This window comes from Anabas testudineus, chromosome 13 (assembly GCF_900324465.2).
Source record: "Anabas testudineus chromosome 13, fAnaTes1.2, whole genome shotgun sequence".
Classification (NCBI taxonomy): Eukaryota; Metazoa; Chordata; class Actinopteri; order Anabantiformes; family Anabantidae; genus Anabas; species Anabas testudineus.
Genome location: NC_046622.1, coordinates 2,914,452 through 2,938,972, shown reverse-complemented (window position 1 = coordinate 2,938,972; position 24,521 = coordinate 2,914,452). Strand labels below are relative to the sequence as shown.

Genomic DNA, 24,521 nt, shown 5'->3' with positions numbered 1-24,521 from the left:
ATGAGGCCTCAGCCCCCCCAGGCTGCCGTCCCATGCTGCGACCCCCAGTGAGGCTGGTGTTTCTCCAACTCCCCCCCAGACAAAGTGGGGGGTGGAGGTTGCATGTGAGGTCATTCCAAGCTGTGTAAGAACAAAACAAACATGAGTGGAGAAAACTAGTTTCATAGAAAGTCAGTGTTTCTAGAACTGTTCTGTTCAGGTTGTCAGAAGAGCAGAACGATCATATTCGCCCCCTCCTTTGTAACACGCCACCACGTTGGTCCTGTAAACTGACACTGGCAGTCGGAGCTGTTATTATGCAACAGGCCCGCTCCACCAGGTGGAATTAGTCTGTCCCAGTGAGACATAAAATCTTGGAGATTTCACAATAAGAGTCAGGATGAAGCAAAAGTGACGCAGCTGAGTCATTTCCAGTCTCTTCCACAGAAAGTCTGGTTATACTTACTGATCCAAACCTTAATAACCTCTTTGAATTTCCCACTGTGTGACTATTATTCACATTATGACATCATATGTGTAATAGTCTGTATCTGCATCTTCCAACTCATCACTGAAGCCGTTTTCCCAGACAAACAATCGTACTTATGAATTATTATTTGTAGTTCTTTCAAATATTACAAGTTTCTTAATTCTTATTTTATGGCATCATCTTCACTGTTAGTTTAAAAAAACAAGAAGACCAACAAAAATAAATACTGTATTGATGCAGACACAGTTTCATCTCTCTGTATTCGTCTATTAAATTACATGTTTTTTATTCATAGGTTGCTTTTTCCAACTGTAATTAACCTTTGACTACTGTAGGTGCACGTTGTGAATGTGTACAATTCTGTTAATGTTATGTTTAACTTTTTTAAAAAGGCGTAAAGTTTGTACCGTGTTTGTACCGTTCATCTGTGTGTATACAAATCATATTCTTTGTTATAGCTTGTATTTTATTTTGAAATTCCCCAAGAAGAAATGGTTCCAGATTACTGCAGAAAAAGTGGAAGAACTATTTTTGCAGGTTATTCTCACTAACAGACATGGTTCTGCAAGGAACAATGTTGTAAAGGGTTCTCTGTGGAACCAAAAATGGCTCCTCTATTACTCCGAAGAACCCCTTTTGGTTCTGACTTATTTTTCTGACTTTCAATAAAGTACAACGTCACATTTCACTACAGCATGAAGACATTTCAGTATAGTTCAGATTTAGCTTTTAAAACATTACATCTTCACTACTAAAAAAATAAAACACATAACTATTTAATATACGTAGCTATTAATAAGTATTTAATTAATTATGGAGTGAACACTGATTTTTTTTAAATGCTCTCAACAATTTGAGTTTAGATTTGAAGCTACTAGCATGTAATGGGGACGAGGTAGGCCACAGCTGGGATTGAACCCCTGTGTCCCTCTTGGAGGGCGACGATCCAGCTGCTATGAGAGTCACTACGTCTGTTCTTTACCTGAATTAGCTGCTTAAAGTGCATCAAAACAAATCCTGAAATCACTGTCAGAGTCACGTTAAAATATTTTTACCTCCTGACCCACTAACACTCAACTCACAGTGGTTCCTGCTGAGCCTGAGTTAAATTCCCATTTCGGAGCAGTGAAAGTGCGACACTGAGCCACTGAGACACAAAGTCACCTCAGGAATTCTGGCAATCTGAGAGTCCCCATGTGTTTCCATTTAGTTTGCTCTGATTAAAGCAAACTGCTGATCCTCGGGGGGGGGGGATCGGCTGCAGGACCACAGAGGAAAAGACAAAAAAGGAAATGTAGAAAGTGGGAAAAGTCCCATCCGGAAAGGAGAAGAGGGAAGTTTTAACAAGAATTCTGTTGGTATTTACAGCTCGGGTTTGTGCACAGAGACTCGCGAATAACAACAACAGCCACAGAGGAAAAGAGAAAAGAGGGCATTTGGTGAGAAAACGACTTTAACGAGGAAGAAAAGTGGTTTTCATGTGTCACCAGAGGTTCAGCCGCAGTAACAGTGAAAAGGAGTCATATGAATGTTGGTGAAAGAATAAACACGGTTACAAACACATCTCATGGTTTAATTAACAAGTGTTTGTTGTAAATTGTGAATTTAAGTGAAAAATCTCAAGAGACACAGTTGGAAGAAGTACACAATTGTAATACTTGAGGAAAAGTACAACTACCTGTGTAAAAAAGTACAAAGCACTAAAATATTCAGACAAACTCTCAATGGTGAAAAATATGGAGACAATGATCTGTGGAGCTGACAGGAGGTCAATACACAAATACACATCAGTGGATGTAAAAGTACCACATTTCCCTTTAAATTAAAGTAGTGATGCAAAAGTCACATAAAATATTAATACTCAAGTAAAGTACAAGTACTTCAAAATGTACTTAAGTAACTATTATAACGATTGTCAAGAAATGTGATGCATATAGCAATGATGATAGTATATAAAGTATATATAATAGTCTATTATAATAATAACGTTTGTTTACTTACTTAGATATAAAAATAACATCTTCTGTAGATCAGGAACTTCTAGTTAAAGTTTCTTTGATGTCCGACTAGATTGGAAATTGTTCAAGATTAAAAATAAATCATCACCCACAAACAAGTCTCAACTTGTGCAACAATTGTTTTTTTTGGCGACATGGATAAAATTAACCAACAATCTCAGCTTTCACGGCTTTCAATTTAACCCCCGGGGGGAAGTTAGAGTGGTTTATATGCAGTTCAGTGAGCCGAACAGTGGAAAGCAAAACACTGAATGATGTAAGAGGAGCAGAGGCAAAATAACACATAAGACCGTAAATGTGTCGCGTTGAGTCTCAAAATATTATTAACAAGAAAGCTTCACACGTTCACACACGTAGACAAACACTGTTAGTAGATACAGACGTGTCTATAGAAGTGTTGGATCGGGGGCCAATTCATTAGTTTTTCCATTAGATATATAAAAAAATATGAAACATAAACATGATCACTTAAATCTGAAGTGAGTAAAAGTATTTGAACATGAGACTGAGGGGTTTCTTCTAACCTCTAAATGACTCCTGCACAAACACTGAGCACAATATGGAAAGAAAGAAAGAACCCTCTGGTGTACTGAGCAACATACACAAAACAACAACAGCTGATGAAAGGAGCATCGTGGGAGCTGTGAATAAAAACAACAGCCTGGTGAAGGCCCTGTGAGCAGAAATACAGAGGCCACACCACAAGAATCGAAGACGTATGTACAATAATCAGAAAACCAGGCTGTACAGAGATGAGTCATAAAATGTCTGGACAGCGTTACAGACTGATGAGACCAAGATGAACCTCTAGCAAAGTGATGGGAAGGACAAAATGTGGAGGACAAAAGCTTCTGCTCACGATTCAAAACAAGCTCATCTGAGAAACATGGTGGACGTGGTGTCGTGGCTTGAGCTCGTGTGGCTGCTTCTGGAACAGGTTCACTGATCTTTACTGGTGATTTAAGTCGTGATGGCAGCAGCAGGATGAATTCAGAGGTGAACAGAAACATGTCTGCACATGATTCTGACCAGAGAGAGAACGTGGATGGTTTTAGACTGGAGAAAGAAAGTTAAAGAGAGACAACCTGGAAAAGAAGCTGCAGCTCATTCAAACCGTGAAAACATGTGAAGTTCAATGCTGTTTAATGTGTTGAGGTGTAAACTTTCATCTCACCTCCATCTTTAGATCTGAATCCATTCCCTCTCTCACCCTCCTCGTCCTCCAACATCCACAGCTGATCCTCCCGCCTCTCTGGCCTCCTTCCGTTCCCACAATCCTCTCCTCCTCTCCCCTGGCCTCACTGCGTTCCTCCCTCTCTTTCCTCTCCCCCCACTCCTCCTCCTCCTCTGTGTCAGGGCTCGGGGGTCGTCCGGAGGGTCAGAGTCCCTGCCCGCCTGGAACAATCACACAGAAATAGACAACAGCAGGAGAAAGAGAGGAAGGGAAGCAGCCGGGCGGACGCCTTTGTCATCCAACTCTCTGAAAGAGAGCTTATAAATGTATTTTCCAAAGTGTTGAGCTCTTCCTTTAAGACGTATTTTAGGAGTAAAGGTCAATTTGTTCTATCTTAATAGGGGCTATAGGGAGAGTGGTATGGTTTTCACAACAAACATATGTGAGAGCGACTGACATACGAGACCTGGGAACCTTAATAGCCGAACATTAAGACAAACAAACAAGCAACTCATGCTTCGCTGACACTGGAAAGCTCCCAGCAGGGTTAAGGTGTTTTCGTGTGTGAGATCACAGACGACAGCGGAAAACTTGGCAAGTGACAAACTGAAAACTCTCACTAGAGTTTATCTCAGTAAAACATCGGGCAAGAGGAGCGGTCGATGTTTATGTGCACGCTAAAGTGTTTGTGAAAGTGTTTGGCTCCGCTATTAAGCAACACTCAAGAGAGACAAGTCCAAAATCCAGTGCCAATGTTTACTCCAGTCCTGAAGAATGTGTGTGTGTGTGTGTGTGTGTTTCTGGTTGAGTAAGCATGTGTTTGGGAATAGACCAGCCATGGTCAGTCTTAAATTTGTCCTGTGGATTGGTTTGGTGCACAACAGGAAGTTAAGATGTTAATGTTGGAGTCTGTGGGAACGGAGGATGACATCCTCACTGTTGACATCCTTTGAAACTGCTGCCCTGAGTTTATTAAACTGCAGGGCGGTGAATCACAGGCTGAGGCCGAGGCAGGTGAGTTAGAGCCTTTAAATTCACATGCCAGTGATTTGTGAATACAAAAGGTTTTCCCAGCTTTGTTTTCCAGCTCCTTATGTCAATAATATTATCAATGACAACTGAACAGTCAGATGTTCTGGTAAACTGTTATATCTTTCTAAATAGCTGTGGTTTGCAGTGTGTCCGCTGTGCCAGGGGGTTTCTGCACTGTGGGTGTTATAAATGGTGACTGTGATGTCATATAGTGCATTGCACAATAATACGCAGTCAAGCGAAAAAATATTAGAGAGAGAGAGAGCATAGCTGAAGATGTCAAATCAATTGACAACAGGAAACATGACTGTAGAGATGCTGTAACCAGCAGATACATCCCAGCTCAGAAAGACACACCAAGCTGACCTCGATGAAGACTGACTGACTGCTGCATCACCTCATGTCGCTTTCATCTGGATGAACACATCACAGAGACACCACAAACATACAGCATGAGGTCTGGATTCAAAGGCATGACTCAGAGACAGAGGTGAAATCAGACACTGTTAATGCATGTTCTCAGCTACAGCTACGTTACTAACTAGTGCATACAAACACAAGCTTTTTTACACTTCACCATATTGACGTGCTCTGCAGCTCATGCCCACTAGAAGTGCGGTATAATGTTTACCATGCTTACGTTGGTGAGAAATTATCTGATGACATCACTGTATTAGGATCATTAAAGGTTTCATCAACTGGAAATCAATGACTAGCTGTACAAGATGTCATCAAGACGTTTCACTGAATAGGACACAAATAAAAACTGGACTAAAAACCTGTTTCTGTCTGAAAAACTAACTGTATCACCAAACAAAAACAAAATAGAAAATAGAGATCGCTCTGCTCTCAACAAGAGGAGGTTTTTAGTTTTTACAGTTGTGTGAGTAAAACTCTAGCAGCACAGATAATGTGATCTCGGGTGCACCGAGCATGCTCTGATGAATCCCACCCCCACACTGTAGAAATAAACATTAATGAAACAGCATAAACACAAGCACCACCATCTAATAAAAGCTCTCAAATTACGCTGGCCAAACTTTTAAGACCAAAGATCAATATCAGAATAACAAGTTATGCAAAGTTAATTATCATGAATCCATCAAAACCTAGTGTCTCATCAACAGCAGCAGAAATAGAGAAAGAGGCTGGTACAAAAATCACTTTAATGATCACAGAAACGTTTAATTCAGGGATGATCACAAAAAGAAAAGGTCAGATAAGAAGACACAGATACAGGCTAAGAATATAATGTTCATGTTGCCTGGATGGGAAAGCCCAGCACTGTTTAGTTAGGAAAATGATCCATAAAGAAGCAGAAGCAGGCTTGTCCCACTCTGACCAATGCGGAGCATCAAGAGAGAAACAGGAGGAGATATGGAAAGAATTTGTTTTGATGAGCTCGAGGACACTGACCATCAAGCCACATGTGATACACGTGAACCTGAACTACAGTAACCTCGGCACAAACGGAGAGAAAGGAAAGGAGGGAAAAGGAAAAGGAAGGAAAGTAAGTGTAATAAAAGGAAAGGAAAGGAGGAGTCTTCCCAGGATGAGAGCAGAGATGGCTGGAATTCTTTAACAGCAACAGGAAGCAGGGTGTGTGTGTGTGATTTGTGCTCCGTGGAGGGATAACGCTGTTTATCCTTCCACTGTATCATGCTAAGAGTCTTGGATCGTCATGTCTGCAGTTCCCATGTGGCCTTGACACTTACACAAAGGGACATAACTGACATGCTTCAGCATTCCCAAGCATTTGTCATTTGTCTGTGAGGCCCTCCCCACATTAATCCAGATTACAGGCCTCTGTCACTACATGCTCACGTCCAAAGCTTTACTTTCAGCAGTAGACAAAACCTCTGTTTAAAATGATCCCATGATGAAGTTTAATGTGTTTATCCATCATGAACTAATGTGTAGAGTCAGATCAAAAACCGTTTTTATGAAATAAAACCTTTCTTTTAAATTTTCTTTAAAAGTCCAACACCACTGTTTTTGTACCTCCACCTCGGTCTCCGACTCCTGATGGAAGCAGTTCTTCCTTTTGCTGCTGTTTTGTGCAGGACAAATTGCAAAAGGTGGATTTAAAAACAGGCGCAGACGACAAACAAATGAAATCAACTCAATGCAGTGTGTTAAACAACCAACACAATGAGCTGAAACTTGAGGTAAAGCTCTGCAGAGGGAGGGAAACTGCAGAGGTGGCTCACAAGTATCTGTGCTTTCATACACACACACACACACACACACACACACACACACACACACACACACACACACACACACACACACACACACACACACACACACACACATCCATACGTGCATGTGAAGATACAAATGCTGAATTGTGTGAGGGTCCAGCACAGATCTACAGAAGGCCACACACACGCTCTCACTCACATCCAGGCACATGCATGTGGCTACGACAAAGGCTTTTGTCACATGTGGAGCAGATACATACCAACACAGTGATGTCAGTTTGTTCATGTCATCCTCACACTGCAGATCTATTCATCAGAAACTCTGCAGCTGAAGGCCACAGTAAACACGGCAGAGTCTTTTCTCGTTGTGGGTAAACTCACGTTTCTGTGTCTCCAATAGCTTCTTCTGGTGACAAGAGAGGTGCTGAGAATCTCCAGTAACAGCAGAAACACTAGATTTACAAAATGTTTTACATGAATGGATGTATGGAGGCTGAAGTATCAGTTGTGTGGCTGATAGCAGACATCAAAGTGACTAGATTAATAAAAGAGGTGACGAGTTGCAAGGTAAAAAGCAGAGAAACGTCCTACAGACATACTGTATGAACTAAATGTTGTCAGACATTAATCAGACAGTGGCCACACGTGGAGAATATTCACATCAGTAATATTTCAAAATTTAAGTCAAACAGCAGCAAACCAGCTCTATTAAATAGAAACAATAGCCTAACCTTAAGTATTTCTTACTCCACCATAAGCAGGAAGAACCTGATTCCAGCATTGTCTGAGACGGTATCTACCAGCTTCTGATCGACTGAACACACCCGATTCACCTGGAGAAGCAGGTTGACCCACACCACAACCTCCACAATAGGAGCAGCCAGATGACTTCAACAGGAAGTTAAGATATTATCCTCACGATTACGTCATCTGGTGGATTTTTTCTCCAAACAGAATCAGAGAGAAACAAAACAAAAGACAAATCAGAGGGAAGTCTAATGATATACACGTATGCCCCAAATTAGAAGAACACGAGTTCAGAATCTGTGAAGTCGCCCTTTAAATAATGAAAGTTGGTGGTTTTAGGGGAAAATCTTTATATTTTTTATGTTTTAATTAAGTAATTCTTGATTTATTAACTCAATCAATTTGGGAAAAGCTATTTGAACGTCAGTGTCTTTTTGGTGGTGACGCCTTTATTGGTGCATTTACCTTTAAATCGACCAAGTATAAAAATATATTTCAGCATAGTAATGAAACCGTGAGGTTTTGTTTGTCCAGAGTCAGTTCAGTTAGTTTTAAATACTAACCGGGTTAGTTAAAGCATTACAGCAGCTGGTATTTCAGGTCATTCTCAGCTATATACATGTCCCTCTGATAAAACAACAGTGAAGCCATAACACAGCAAACACCAGTCTGTCAACCAGCATGATTCCAGAGCTCAAAGAGCTGACACCACATTTTGTCAGCATAAAAGCTACAACACATGTATTTTAGTCTGTGTCAGTACGTCCGCACTTGTGAACTCTCAGCCTTTCAGCTCCACTTTCTCTCAACATTTAACAGTGCAGACTGAGGAGGAATTCCCACTTGTACACTTTTGGCATTTGACAGCCACTCTTATCTGGAGCTTCTTACAACAAGCAGCTCTCAGAGACAGACAGACTCCCAGACGAGAGGGTGGGCGCCGGATAGAGAAAACTATCACAGGAAAACAATGCGTCCACTGCTGTTATTTTTGATTTAATGATGGCAGATGATGACATAAGCTCCGCTGTTGTTAAATGCTGTTTAATTGTTGCTGAGGAAAGAAGGTTTTTAGTATTAATTCCAGTCCTGGGTGGAATAAATCCTTTCTTCCTTAACCCCAGAGTCGTCTTGTGTGTTGAAAGAGGGACCTTTGTACAGTATTGTGACATTCATGATGCAGCCATTCCCAGGCAGACAGACGCAAACAAGCAAAGACACAACCCGTGTCTTGAACGGAGACTGACGGTTCAGCGCAGCCATTAACCTTAGCGCCCCCACAAGTGCGGGAACAGCACTGCAGCTCCTCCAAATCCCAGCAGAAGTGGCCTTCTAAGAGGATCAGGTGTTCTATATATACACTCACCGCAGGTAGCTTTACTGGAGAGCAGGCTAAGAAGATTAGTGATAAACAATACAGCGAACACACAACTTCAGGAAACAATTTCTTGATACCACACGATGTCATGAAGAGAGCAGCAGCACTGTTTGTGCCTCAAGTGATGAATGTTGACATACAGTAACATCCTGCCAAATTTAGAGACGTTCCTTCACGGCATGTTGTGACTTCTTGTTTATAAGAATGTTAAGGCTGTGAGGTTGCAGTGACCTTGATCTTTGACCTTTTACAGCCAAAATGTCATCAGTTCTTTGACGAAATTCCCTCAAGATGTTCTTAAGATATCGTGTTTACAGGTAAATATGTACCTGAGGTCACAGCGGCCACTTTGCTGTTTTTAATGTGACTGCTTTACGTGTGTACCACAGTAGTACGGGTATAAATAAAAGTATCATGTGCACCCATGTTAAGTGTGTAACATGCATCCGTGTATTTTTATTTTTATGTTTATTCAAACATGAACTGATTAGAGTTTGGTCGTCTGAGGTCAAAGGTCATTTGGATTCATGCATAAACCTATTAGAAAATGAGCCTGAACAGAGATGAATGAGAGTCACTGTCATTACAAAGTGTCACTGTCTGGAGTCAACACTGGAGAGTCAGAGCATTTCACTGAATAAATACTGCAGAGATTAATACGTGTCAGCAACACGACGAGGTCAGCTGACTACACGCGCCTATTCTGCGATGATAATGTCAAGATTCACTGGGCTCAAACTGTGAAACAGTGGTTCAGGCAGCAGGAGAGAAATCATGTTCATGAAAACACAAATCACCTTGATCGTCAAACACTAATACTCAGCAATTCTCTGCAACTGTGACAACTTCGAGTCAAAACAACTACAGCTCATGTGACACACTTTTACAGCAGCCGTGTTTACACAGTGCGGGAATTCACCTGCCTAAATCTGTGACATCTCCAGGATTTCTGTGAGAATGTCTGTGAGAAAGAAGATGATTCATGATGCACTAAGTGTTAGGACCGCCCCACTTGGCTCTGACCTCAGCTTGTATCACTCTCTAGCTGTTCTGACTTGCACTTTAAGTAAGTTTCCAGATATTTACACACGGGCACCTTCCGACAAATCCTACATAAAAAACACATTATTTGCATCCAGCTCGTGCTGTTCGGAAAATTAAACCAGCATTAATGAGTGAGTTTGTTCCCTTATGAGAACACATTATGTCAAAAGTTATCACGTTACCCGAACCAGTTGAGGTAGATGGCCGCCCACCCTGAGCATGGTGCTGCTGGACAGTTTTTCCATTAAAAGGAGAACCAAAGTGTTACGTTTGGCACTATCTGGACCAGGACAGTTTGCCATTATTGATGGAGCTATGAATCCTGAGTTAAAAGCAAGTTCTACAGAAAAATCTGAAGTATGTCTCTGTGAGTTCAACAGAAAGTGGATCATGCAGCAAGACCACACAAAAACACACGTCGGTCTACCAGAGAGTGGACAAAGCTGAAGAAATATAATGGTTGGAAATAGAAAAGCTGGGGAAAGACGTGACGCAGGCGGTTTATGCAGGAACTGGACCAACATGCCTGAGTTGAAGCAGTTCTGTAGTAGGAATGGACTAAACTGCCGATAGGTACACAGTTACTGAGGGCACTGGTTCATATAGGTTTAAATGGCTTCCCTTTGTCTTAACATCTGATGTTTTATGCAGAAAAATGTCCCCAAACGTCATAAATTATGATATGATTATGATAAATAAAAGAAGTGCCCCATGCAGCCGGAAGGGTGCATTCAAACTGGCAGCTCAGTGTGTGTGTGGTAGGAAACCTTTGAGGTACTAGATGAATAGTTTGTCTTCCTGGAGTCAGTGTTGCAGGATGGGAGTGGAGCAGGAAGTGAATGCAGGATCGTAGCTAACCAGGAAAGAGGCTGCAGGGGTACTGATCCAAATCCACAGAGGCCGAGCCAACAGTCTCAGAGCTTCAATGACTGGAAGCCTAAAAACAGCAGAGAACAACGTCAGAAACACTGACAGCAGCGTGGCTCCGATTTATGACACTGGGTGAAAAGGACAAAAAACACAAGGAAATGAAATCTCAGTTCAGTGACCACTGTCTCAAACTGTCTCGTCAATCCTGACTCACTAAACCCCACCCGTCTGGTTCTTTAAGAACAGTAGCTTAAAATAAGCTTCAGTGGCTCTGAGAGGTGTGTGTATATTAACATTACACAGAAATAACAATCGCAGTCCTGTTCACGCTGCATAGATTAGGTGACAGGGATAAAAAATTAAATGCATTTCAGCCTGTGGTGACAAAATATCATGAGACCATGTTGCTATCACAGATTCAGACATACATAATAAGTGGTTGATCATGTACCAACTTTATTTAAATACTTTGATAACCTCACCTACAGAGAACAGTTAGAAAACTCCACTCCTCCAAAGATGAGATACTGGTCAAATTTACAGTGAGAAAAAAAAACAAACATAAAACAAATGTACAAATCAACAAATTCATAAAGAAGATCAATAACTTTCACGCTTGCTATAGCTGACAGCCTCCTCACAGACCTTTAGTGAAGGCAGCCAATAGTGAAACTTTCATTAGTTTGTATCTTTATACACAAAACAAATAAAAAAATAAGCCTTTCTCCTCTCTTCACACTGTTACACGCTGCCTGCATCGCACTGAGGTGAGGGGTAATCAAATAACTCTTCACATATAAAATGACTCGGGTCAAGAGAATGACAGGTGAGACAGTATATTTACTCAAGTATAAAAAAATAAATTAAAATGATCAACATTTATAGACGAGATGGTTGACGACGATCCTGACAGCTGTTACAATCTTCACCTTCTGGAGCTGAAAACGTCTTTAAACTTCACGTTTCAAGAGTTTTAAACAAGCCAAGCAATGAAATCACCAACTTATCAGACAACACAGGAACAAATGCTGCACTCGTTTCTTAATTCCACTGTTTATGCTTTCAGTTAGAAACTGATGAATCTGTACCAATGCACCACGAAGGGCTCACTTCTACTCTAGAGAGAGGGAAGTCCTGAATGTTTATGAATGCAGGTTTATGCTGAGCTCAGGCTAACAGCAGAGAGAACAGCACCTGAACGAATCAATGCAGGAGTCTGCATTTGTTTAATTCTAGGTCCAATCTAGTTTATGATTGTCACACTGCCACCCAGCCAGCTAGAGCCAAGAACTTGTAGTCTGATGCTGTTATCACTCTCTGAAATCTGCAGCTTTGCTTTAATAAAACATAACTAGAAGCTAAAATCTAGATGATTAATTTTGAATCGGTGAATCTAACCCTACTGACAATGGCTAGCCACCAGCAGGCTAAAATGCACCACTGCAGAGGGAAGTAGTGATGTTTTGTCATCAGTCTGAGCAGCAAAATCCCTTTCCTTACTCTCCTCAAATGGGTAATTCATGGACTGGATGGTCTGCATTTTCACAGACTCAGAGCGTTCTTGCAGTTTAGCAACAATACTGCTAAAAGGAAAAGAAACGTAGTGGTTAGAGAGGCAGTACAGAAAGGTCACACGTCACCTCCTGCAACATCTAAGTTTTGAGTAGGAGCTAAATACCTGAAATGAAACAGTATATGAACAGATGGAGGAACTACAGACATTAAAATATTCATACAACACTCAGAACACAAACTGACAGTAGAAAAATAAATACTAAATAACAAATCAAGCAGAATATGAATCAAAGTTTAGTTTCTCGCTGCAGAAAATGTGACATGCCAAGTTTTTGTACAGCGGGGACAGTTGGTGCTAAGGCAGATTTATTTCTGATGGGAATCAGATGCTGCACATATCCACAAAAAACATCACAAATAAAGCAATATGTTACTGGGAAAATTTGAGATTAACTGTTTTTTTCCGCCCCAATCTGCTGCCATGAACACCGCCAAATCGGAACTGCCCAAGATCACAGACGAGCACATCAAACAATTTATATGAGATTTACAAAACTAGCTGAGGAACCTTAACAAAGGAGACGATAAAATAAGATGTGAAACTAAAATGTTGGTTCATACAAATGTGTTTTTGCTGCTGTCAGAATAACTGTTTTTATTAGGCATTGAGATGCTGAGGATACATTTATTTATACATCAATAAGTTTGTTTAAAATAGAGATTTACTTTTAAACCCTTCCCATAACCCAAGAGTCTTTTATAGAATCTGAAACTGTAACACTGTGGTGTGTGTGTGTGTGTTTGTGTGTGAAACTTGTTGTGTGTCAGTTTGTTCACAAAGGTTTGTCTTACAGGCAGCTGCCTCAGTGCGCTTCTCTTTCTCCTTTTCACTGATCTTCTCAGTGTCCAAGAACGTTAAAACAAGCCAATGACCACATGTTACGGTTCCAGTGTGTGTACGTATGTGTGTGGGGTCACTGGCAGAAAGGTGAGGCTGTGGGGTCAAAGCCTTTGAAAACGTCTTTCAGTGAGGCGTTGTCCTGCTCTGTGGCCACCTGGTCAGGCTGCGCAGGACTGTTTCCTCCAAAGGGGCTACCTGTCCCACCAGGCTTGGTCGCCTGCTTCACCACGCCAAACAGAGAGGACACAGGCAGGTTGTGGACGCCTGCAGGACCCTGGTCTGCGGCAGCACCCTGACCTCCAGCTGCGGCTGCCCCGGCTGCAGCAGGTCCTCCCTGTGCAGCAGAGTTAGGTGAGGGTGCAGGTTTGGGCCGTGGCCTGTTATAGCTGTTGTATCGGTCGGTTCCTTGTTCTCCACTTTTCTCTGGCTCTGGTTGGTCCAATGCAGACTTACGGACAAACAGGGGTTCCTTGGACTTAGGTTTACCCGTCGTGGGTTCACTGGGTTTGGGCTCTGTGCTGGCTGAATTGGGAGAATTGTTAGAGCCGCTGCTGGTGCCAGGGCTGCCTGGTTTGTTAGTCCGAGGATCATACAGGCTGATGCTGCTCAGCACACTAGCTCCCCCTGGTGTCCCACTTCCCACACTGCGTCCTGCACCACCCGAGGACAGCAGCCTTGGGTCGTAGGGGGCAATGGCAGGAGGGGAAGAGCTGGAGGTTGTTGCTGGAGATGTAGAAGGGACAGGAGAAGGTGCTGGATCTGATGGCTGCTTCAGTGCTGATTTCTGTGGCTGAAGACGGGGGTCTGTGGGACCTTTCCGGGCCATACGGGGGTCAACGGGTTTTTCTGCAGGTGGAGCAGGGATGGAGGGAGGTGAACCCAGCAGTGACAAAGGGGCAGCAGGTGGTGTTATTAGGGGAGGTGAGTGGGTCTGAGATGGACTGGAGTTGACGGTCTTTAAGATACGAGACAGCAGTTCAAAGTCTGGGAGGGTGGAGGTGGAGGAGGATGGAGCAGGGGGGTCCGAGGAGGGAGGAGGCTGTACAGGAGGAGGCTGCGAGTGAGGGAGCGAAGTGTGAAGCTGCTGCTGCTGTTGGGTGCGGGTCAGACGTGAGTCTAGAGAGGACACAGGAGGGATGCCTGGTGGGAGCGGAAGGAGGTCCTGTTTGGGAATAGGGAGCGGAAGGAGATCTTCAGGGGACCAGGTGATGGTTTTGGAAAAGGCCGGCATGTGAAGAATAATATCCTTCTTGATGTGGCTGAACTGCTGCAGCTGGGAGCGTGGGTCTCTCAGAGCCATCCCCATGAGCGGGTCCAGAGGAATCGGCACTGGTTTTTCCCGTAGAACCCGCTCTGTCTCCTCCTCTTCTGCTGCAGGGGTTGTAAGTGGTGGGGGCTTGTAGACCAGAGGGGGTTCTGGTTTAGGGGCAGGAGGCGAGTGTGAAGTGGATCCTGTTGAGGCAGCAGCTGCAATTCGGGCTAACCTGGGGTCTGCAGGTGGTCCGGAGGAAGGCGCAGCGGGCATGGAGTGGGAGTCGGAGATTTGTCCCGACTCTGCAGCGCGTGCCAGACGTGGGTCCCGAGCCAAGCGTGGGTCTGCGGGACGAGCCAGAGGGTTGGCAGCAGAGGCCTTCTGGAGGCGAGGGTCACTAGGGGGGCCGTCAGATTTTTGAGGAGCCTGGGTTTGCTGACGGAGAGTTTTCAAGATGGAAGTCACACTGCCACCGCCGTCCTCATCCTCACTGGAATACCAGTTCCCTGTGTCACCTAGAAAAGAAAAGACGTGTGAACGCTGAAGTCAGAAAAAAACAAAGACGTGACAACAAACAACATATGAAAGAAACTTCAAAGGTGCGAGCTGCTCTGAGGTTTCTGTTGTGAGAAGGTGGGAAAACAATCGGTGGAGAGTGTGAAACCTGGGAACAAAATGCTTTTGGAAAGATTAAAGCACTGAGTTTATGTCATTGACAATCACATACCCTTACATTTGTTTTAACTACAACTGTAAAATACATTTTATACTTTACTTTGCTGAAGAGAGATAAAAATGAAGAATTATTTAAACAAATGATGTGAAGGAGGAGTAAAGCTGCAGATGCGTTTCTTACCTTCAGTGTCTCTACTCTTCTCTGCTCCACCCTCGGCCATCCTGCGAGCTCTTTCCTCTTCCTCCTGCTGCTTCTGTTGGATCCTCATGAACAGGACACGCTGCGCTGGAGGCAGGAAGTCCGGCACAGAAATCCCTCCCTGATTTGCTGGTGCTCCATTACCAGAACTTTCTTGACCACCTGACTGATTACCAAATTTCCCACCTCCCCCTCTCTCATCCATGCCAGAAAATCCCTGATAGTCGTCACCTGAGGGAGAACACCAAGTGTGGTCTTTAGTACAAAAACAGAACTGTTAGTTTTGAATTATTTCACTTGATTCCTGAAACTCACTCTCACCTTCTTGCACCACTCCCTCCATCTTCTCCTGCTGATTGAAGAAGTTATTAAAGAAGTTTCCTCCACCCTGAGGAGGACCTGGGCCATCACCAGATGCAAATCCTCCCATCATGGGTGGTCCACCGGGGCCCATGTTGGGGGGACCCTGGTTCATCCCAAGGTTGGGGCCCATGTTCTGCATGTCAGGAGACATCATACCTGGAGGGGGAGGAAAGCAGCTAGGGGGCGCACCAGGGGCCCCTTGGGGTCCAGGTGCTGCAGCCTGTCCCTGGTTGCCACTGGGAGTCTGGCTCCTGGTAGAAGAGGAAGCAGGGATTAGGATTCACAGAGTGGATTTAAAAGGGACTTTGTGGGGAGAACTTAACTAAATCTACTGCAACTAGTGTAGTTAGAATCTATAGTAACAAAATCATCGTCAATTGTAATACACTAAAAAACGTATGACTTCTGCTTTGTGTTGTTTGATTTGTTTATGCCCTAATTAATAAATGTAATAGTGGTATCAATTAACAACTGCAAATATATTTCTGTAGGGAAACAAGCTGACAATATTTTCAAATATATCAAGTGACAGAAATGCTGACTCTGAACATCTTGATAAAATATCACCAGATCACGTTTTTCGTTCTGATCTTGTGAGGATGTATCTGTGTATCATTAAGTTTTTATGACTTCAGAGTTCAGACTTCATTAAACTTTAAACAAAACCAACCTCTAACATTAACAAATGTGCCTTGATGGTCTAAACTTTACCAAACTTGTGCCTCTAGAGTTAAACTTGGGTGTCTGCTGTGACAGTCCTGCACTTTGTACACCAGCCTCCACCCCAATCAGACGATTTCTACTAATGTGACTGTTAAAAGATTCTCTGCTGTTTTCTGATCCCTTACCTTACAGCCAGTTTCTGAGCCAGCTGTCCTGTTGGCTGAACTTTAATCTCAAACAATGACGGGATCTTCTTCCCTGCACCACCTCCCCCTCCCCCTCCACCACCCCCAGGTGGTGGGGGGCCCATGTGGGGAGGAGGAACGTTGGGATTAGGAGGACCACCTTGGAAGAGACTTCCATCAGGACCATGGACAGGAGGACCAGCACAGGGGTTAGGCCCAGGAGCAGACCCTGGTCCTGGTGGACCTTTCATGGCAATGGGCCCCTGGTTAGGTCCAGGAGGACCCCCAAAGTCACCCGCTAAAGGCCCGCCAAAATCTGCAGCCCCTGTGTTGGTGTCTACAGGAACAGGCCGAGGAGGTGTGGGGAGGAGGCCAACGCCAGGAGGGGGTTTGGGGAGTGGGTTTATCCCCTGCTTCTTCAGCTCCTCCACCTCCTTCTCATCCTCAGCTCCAGCCTCGGCGTCCTCTGCCAGCATCTAGAATACAAGAAAAACATTATGTGCCATGTACCTGAAACGTTTTTAAGAGTATTTATAAAAACGTTTTTTTACTCATGAACCCAACTATATTTGGGAAACTATACAACTTCAAAAGCTGCATTTTAAATCATTTGAATGTATAAAGATTTGTATGTAGATGACAGAAAGTGAGTAAATCACCAACATGGTTAGAGGCTCCTACCTTGTTGAGCAGCTCCTGAGTGTCGTCATTGAGGGTTTCATGGGAGAACATACACTCATCTCCGTTGACACAGTTCCCTGTGGTGTGGAACAGCTTACAGGGGAACTCACGTAAAATCAGAGTCAAGGAGAAAAGCTCTCAAAAAACATAATTAACATAAACCTACCTACATAATCACATTTTCAATGTTCTAGTCTTGTGGTAGGAGATATATTTTATTTACTGGAGGAACAAATACTCATTAGAATTCAGGATTAGCTAATGGAGTCTCTGTGTGCTTAATAGTGAAGGATATCATGCATATAAGGACAGTGATTGGCACGAGCGCAGAATCCAGTTATGTAGAACTTGCACAGCTCCTTCTTCTTGGGTAGCTCAATGTCGTGGCTGAAGTTACAGTGGTCCCCCTGGTGGTTAAAAAACAGACTGCAATTAAATCTTAAAAAAAAGGGGCCAAACTATGGTGACAAAATTACAACAACGTTCCTGTAAATATCTTTTGAGCACATGCAGCAACTGGACTGTATAAAGTAAAACTGTTGAAAGAAGGAGTCCTGTAAACTTGCACTGACTCCAATCTTTGATTTAGTCAATGTGAACATTTTAAGTACAAACTGCAAACATTTGTGTCTTCTTACCCAGGTGCATCTCCCCTCGATGTAATACTTGCAGATCGCCTTTCCTTTCTTATCCTGGTGCTTTTCATTGTGATTCCTCCTCCCTGCTCCTGGTCCCTCACCTCCACCTCCGTCCTAAATAAACACACAAACTAATTTACATTAATCTACTTGAATCATGATTTTCCTTTAAGTAACCGGTTGATCTATTAACAGTTACAAATATCTGACCCCATTGTCCATGTCTCCATTGTTGTCGTCATCATTTCCCATGTCACCTCTTCCTCTACCTCGGTTTCGACCCTTCCCTCCTCTGATCATACCCCGCCCGCCTTTGCCTCGGCCTCGCCCTCGGAGTCCTTTACCTCCTAAAGCCAGAAAGCAGAAAGTGAGTAGATTTCAGAGCACCACAGATTTTAAACACTGTCAGACACAAGTCTGAAAATAAGGCAAAGATTTGTTTGGAAAACTACAGAGGTCCAAACTCACCTCTGCCTCTGTCTTTACACTTTTTGTACTGGTTCAGTTCTTTTGAGTAGTCGTCATAGTCGTCATCCCCCATGTTGTCGTAGTCATCCTCTCCATACTATGAGGACACATTCAGTTACTTCAGTCTTCACAATAGTTAAAGGTCAGCATCAACTTTAACAAAATTAAAATTACTTATTTACTGAACTCCAAGTATGTGTTAAGATGAAAAGAGCTTAAAAATGTAACCACTGAGTGTAGCTGCCTGTTAAATCCCGTTGTGGGAAATTAAAACAGCTCCAGTACTACAGTAGGTGATTAACAAAGTATTTTTCCTCGCAGAACATTTTTCCATTAACAGGAAAACATTTTTTTATGAAGACCACCAACACACTTGACTCGGTGCTGAACAGTGAGGGTTGGGATTTGTTTACTGGATTCCTTCCATGTGAAATATATTTAAACAACTGTGCAAATACACTAAACAGAGCAAATGAAAGGGAATCATTATTTGCTGCCTGGATTTTAACCAAAGCAAACACACAACGGACTTCATTCTCAGTTTTAAACTTCACCTCCATATCGTCTCCGTAGCCGTCTCCATCGTCGTCTCCTCCTCCCATCTTTCCTCCTCCACCTCTCCCCCCTCTGCCCCTGCCTCCTCCCCTTCCTCTTCTCCCTCCCCTCATTCCTCCACGGCCTCTCAGGCTCTTCATGCGACCTCTGCCCCCTGCAGAGACACACAGAGAAATTAAACAAGAGTAAGCAACACAGACAAACTGTCAGTAACTTATCTGTGGACTTTGGATTGATAAGAAACTTTTGGAAAATAAGCTCCATTGTTCGACTGCAGCCAACAAATTCAATTCTGATTTCATCGTCCCACCTCGACCACCACGGCTGCCTCCCCCCTCCTTGGCCTTGCGGTACTGGTTGAGCTCCTTAGTGAAGTCATCGTAGTCTTCATCTCCCACATCCTCATCTTCCTCTCCCTCGTAGTTGTCCTCGTCGTAGTCATCGTAGCCCCCATAACTCTGCTTTTCCATCTTCATGTAGCCCTTCTTGGTGCCGCCATAGCCTCCATGAGACTACACACGGTTAAACATAATCATTAGATATTGATAAATGAAGTACTAAAATACTTCAATAAAGTAACATTGTCCAGACTTTATCAAGTGTGGATGTTTCCTGGTCACACTTACAGGTGGGGGGTACTGAGGACTGTACTCTCTATACTTCCTCTTCTCACTGGGACTGTAATCTGATTCATCGCTGAAGTCCGAGTGATCATCATCAGAGGATGCATGACGCTGGAAAGAAGACAAACAAAGGATTGTTAGATAAAGGCAGGTGCAGAAAACTGGTTGGGTATTTTTAGTTCTACACTTATTAACATTCTTACTTTGTGCTTGGATTTGCGTTTCTTCTTGGCCCTCCTCTTCTCCCTTTCTCGTTCCCTCTCTTTCTTCCTCTTCCTCTTGCGACGATGAGCTCTCTCTTCGTCCGAATCGCTGCTGGCATGGCGCTCCCTACTTCGACGAGGCCTCTCTCCAGCCACTTCTCCTCCCACCTCCCCTCCTCCGGCTGCTTCATCGCCCCCTTCTTCGCCACCTCCTGCTGCAGACGCACCTGCACCCATGTCCTCTTCCTCCATTTCTCCTCCATCATCTTCCAACTCGCCCTCCTCCAGCTCTCCATCCTCTGGCCTGCATATGGAAACAATTTACATAAAAGGAAGTTATATACCTGGGATTAAGGACTGCTCACACAAACAGATTCAAAAGAAAGAAGTTTATGAAAAATCCTTTGAAACAGAACAAATGACAACCAAGTGAGATCCAGTCTCATTCTTTTCTCCTTTTTTCAGCAGAAATAGAAATAATAGCTTTTAACTTTATTTGTATATTTAAAAAAGCCTGATCAACCACTTTGAATAAATTCCTTGTAAGGTTCAAGTAATTAATTGCCTCCCACTGGAGAAATTATTTTGGGGAAATCTACACAAACAAAAACACAGATCTGTGTCAATTAAAATACTATTTATTAGTATTTTCTATATTAGTAGTAGTTGTGCTACTACCGTAGCACTCTTTGCTTTCTCTCATGGACATTTCTGATACGGATATAAGGATTTGTACAAGGATATGTTGAGAACACCTGACACACTAGTGGAAGGACAAATGTTTGATTTTAACAACTGCATGCTACAACTGGTGATTCATGCCCGGCAGGCATAAATTGTATTTCTGTGAGCACCGTGACTCTGTCAGGTGTATTTACTCAGCACCTGTATTCATAGATGTTTGCCTTTTTATTCTACTGGTCAATAAACGTGCCCCTACTTCACCTATACCTCCACTTAGAAACTGTACACAAGAAACACCTGCACTGAAGCAAGATACCACCTAAACTGAGAGTGAACCCAGGTGAAGGCTGTACTTCAGTGTCCAGCACAATAGCACTTTCTGCAGATCCTGGCTGTGCTAACACTTATGAACGTAGATTTAACAATAACCCAGGCCTGAAACAGTATCTTGTCGTGCAGTTTGTAATGGTGTGAGTTGAATTTTCAGGTTTTCCACCCCTGCACACACACACAGAAGGTCAAACAACCAAAATAGTTGTGTCTAAAGGGAATTCTTATTCTGTTACAGCATTCAAGGGACAGGCCATTGTGGTCAATTGTTGGGGCAGGACCCTCACATGGGGCAATGTAAGCAAAACCAGGAGGACCTAATTTACATGGATCACATGCGGGCCTCCTTCCTGCAGCGAGTGGTGGCTGGGGAGGGGAGTGGGTAGAGCAGCACATAGTGAGCACACAGTGAGGGAGAACAAGGACATTAATCCAAATGTTGAATGCACCAATGGTTTTGACAAAACTGTTAAAACTAAAGTAACTAATCCACAACCAGCTACTGGGCATACAGTACACATTCCCTCCATAGTGACTGACTGCCGTTTTCACTGGAAAGGATATGGTTTAACTTGTGGCACAGGCTTGAACAACTGTCAAATTTCAGACCAAGTATTAATCAGTTCATATTTGAGAAACTAGGTCCTGGCTCTGGCTCTAAGAGAGGCCCACGCCCAAAGAAGCCTGACAAGTACAGTCTGCAGGAGACTGGGAGTGAGGCCTGAAACTAGGGTGGCGTGAACAGGATTCCACTTATTCACTAATGACCGAAGCTTTACATTATTTGACTAGTCATAAGCCAGATTCTGAATCTGCAGAGCACAAAGTGAACAGAGACAGAGCAGGTAGTTGACCTGCTTTAACACAAAACGTCAGCTGCAGTATGTGTGCACTGCACCACATCCTCTGGAGAGAGAGCACGATATTCAGACACAACAGTGTGAGCTTAATCTCTCTGTCACAATGATCATCAGCAGAGCAAGACAAAGACAGCCATGACTGATTCAGAGACAAAGTAAATGCTAGTCGATAGCTTCATCCATCCTAAACAAAAACATAAAAACTAATGTAGGAAAGAGCTGGAAAGTTTTATTAATCTAAACCAGAAAGGCACCTTAAGTGAAAAGATGTTATCTCTTTACTTTTCTAATCCCTGAGAAGATTCTTCTCAGTCATTGTTCCATATTTAATGAGTACTGGGATTTATGCAGCCAGTAGGCCGCAGGTATGAACCCCGAAGTTGCTCCACAAACAGAATCCTGTTTTCTGCAAAGCACAATCCAGAACACACACATTTGTTTGTTAATTGTGGTCTGGAACAAAAAACAGAATTAAGCCCAAAGTTTGTTGTGTACTCTCTCTCACTCTCTCTTTGCTCACTCAATGAGAAGTAACTATAAAAACATAAATATTTACAAATTATTATGCTGTTTTCCAGATTTTTTTTAATCTCCCCTGCCACAAATAGCTGGCTAAACTCTAACAGGTTCTTCAGGTTCCTGCAGCTGCCATCAGATTTTAAACCAAACATCACCGAGCCTAGAGGATCAACTCAACAGCCAAGTCACCTCTGCATGTGAAATCAAACCGTCCTGTGCTCTCTAACGTAGCACCGGGATTTGCCTGTATAACAGAAGCAGGTGTTTGTGAGTAAGCAGTGACTGGGGTTCAGCTGATGGCCTCTGCAGCCTGTTCGGATACTACACGTCACCTGCTGCCAACAAAGTGCCAGTTAAACACAAACTCCATCCTCGCTCGTCAGCCAATAAATTAACAGATCAGAGTTCAAGTCTATCGACACAAACTAGGACTAAAGAGGAACAACTTTACTTAATGAGTAATTAATTAAATCCAACACAATGTAATGCAATAAAGTCCAAGCCTGTGCTGTTGTCATCCAAATTTCCATAAATCAACGCTAAATCAAACTGTACAAACTGTGACTAAGACACGTGAGAAGTTCTCAAAGTTCAACAGAGCACATGATTATTTGACTGTTAAGGTCGACTGAATCAAATTATTTACCATGCATTATGGTACAGCATTAGCTCAGTGCATGAGTCCATAACTGAATCTATAAGCCGAGGCCCGTGATTAAAATGGGGAGTACTTACTGTGCCAGGTTTTCTTCACATTTTGCACTCAAAACCATTGAAAAAGTTTTACCCTGAGCTTGTAGGGACACTGGTGGAGTTTGTGGGACTAAAGTGGGGCCAACTGGGAAAAGGGAACTTTGTGTTTGACTTGAAACACTTCTGGGATGCTTTGCAGACGTTTTACACACTTTGGGGGACTTTTTGTGGAGGTTTGGGACGAGTCAGTGTGACTGTGAATCAAAGTGAGAAGTTAGACGAAGATCCATGATCAACAAGCACAACTCCTTCAAACAGCCAGCTACTAAAGCAATTAGCCGATTATTGTAAATGATAGAAATATATACATTTACACTTTGAAAAAAAAACCAAGCGCTTCAGTATCGAGGGGAAGAACCCACTAACTAACTATAACTATATATAATAAGTTATATAAAGAGAGTTATTGAAGCAGGAAGACGACGACTGGGGGTCAATTTTAAACTGCGCAGAGCTAGTGTTAGCTAACGCTAGCTAGACATTTACAATACGTTAACGCTAACTCAACGCCTAACATGAAATTTAAACGTATTTGTACAAAAACATTAATCAAACTAGCCTAACAATATTTGTTACGGCTATATTTACTTAGAAAGCGCAGAGATTGAAAACGCCATCGAATAGCAAACATACGCTACTAGTAACATTAGCCGTTAGCTTAGCCTACCTCTCCCTTGGCAAGTGTATTCGTTGGCAATGTTAGCTAACAAGCTAATGTTGCTAGGTTAGCCTAAAACTAGGCCGGTAGCAAAAACAATCGTTTGGATTTTTTTGCACCTGCGACATTACAGTAATTATCACCACATCCACAATTAGTTGAATTAACGCTAATTAGTTAGTCAGCGGTCCTTAACAATGGACAGGTGATTAACCGATGCTTTATAAACGTTGAGGTGGTGAGTTTGGCGGTGAAAGAAAGCTCAGCTGTTTCGATCGCGTCTTTTTTCCCTTCAGAAAAGTTGAGCTGAGTCGATTGATCGCTGATTGTGAACATAATAAAATTCAGGGAATAACGTGTCCCAGGTGCTTTTTGGCCTCCCAGCTGGCGTTGTCGTGTCAATATGGCGTTCTTTACCTCTGTACTCGTTTTCCAGAAAAGGCGAGTTTAATCCCTCTGACAGAAAAAAAAGAAAAAGAAACCCCGGGCTTTTTGTGTAAAAGCACAGGACAAATAAATAATTTCATTTAAATATGATTGTAGAATTACTCGACCTTTCGTCAGTCAGGAGACTGTTGTGTTCGTGGTTGGTAGTTGGGGAGTTTGGATGGACAGTCATGCTTTCCACAGCCATTTCCTCTAGCTACATTGAGGTGCAAAAAATTACAACTCGACGCTGGAATCTACTGGCTTATGCGTCACTTCACTAGGATCTACTTATTTTTGGTTTTAGGAAGAGTTTCAGTTCATAGTAGGCAATTCTCCACTACAGTTGTAAGAGAAATATGATGAAATTGAGTCCTGACGTTCTCCGTCCTACTGTAGCGATGTGAAATGACGACTGATGGACCTAAAATGGC

The 24,521-nt window shown here is 42.9% G+C and overlaps 1 protein-coding gene across 3 annotated transcripts; it reads right to left on the bottom strand.

Moving 5' to 3' along the window:
- Positions 1-11,370: 11,370 nt before the first annotated feature.
- Positions 11,371-24,521, bottom strand: zc3h4 (zinc finger CCCH-type containing 4). 3 transcript variants are annotated; one of them, XM_026367539.1, is made up of 14 exons: positions 24,216-24,521; positions 19,858-20,161; positions 19,658-19,765; positions 19,342-19,543; positions 19,031-19,185; positions 18,477-18,573; positions 18,219-18,355; positions 18,009-18,122; positions 17,666-17,777; positions 17,371-17,480; positions 16,690-17,165; positions 15,800-16,092; positions 15,461-15,709; positions 11,371-15,119 (listed from the first exon to the last, which is right to left on the bottom strand). In XM_026367539.1, the coding sequence occupies exons 1-14, from the start codon at positions 24,293-24,295 to the stop codon at positions 13,426-13,428; spliced, it is 4,131 nt and encodes a 1,376-aa protein (XP_026223324.1). In that variant the 5' UTR covers positions 24,296-24,521; the 3' UTR covers positions 11,371-13,425. The 3 variants fall into 3 exon arrangements, with proteins under 3 accessions (XP_026223324.1, XP_026223316.1, XP_026223333.1); XM_026367531.1 differs by lacking the exon at positions 24,216-24,521 and adding an exon at positions 24,079-24,209; XM_026367548.1 differs by lacking the exon at positions 24,216-24,521 and adding an exon at positions 22,986-24,070.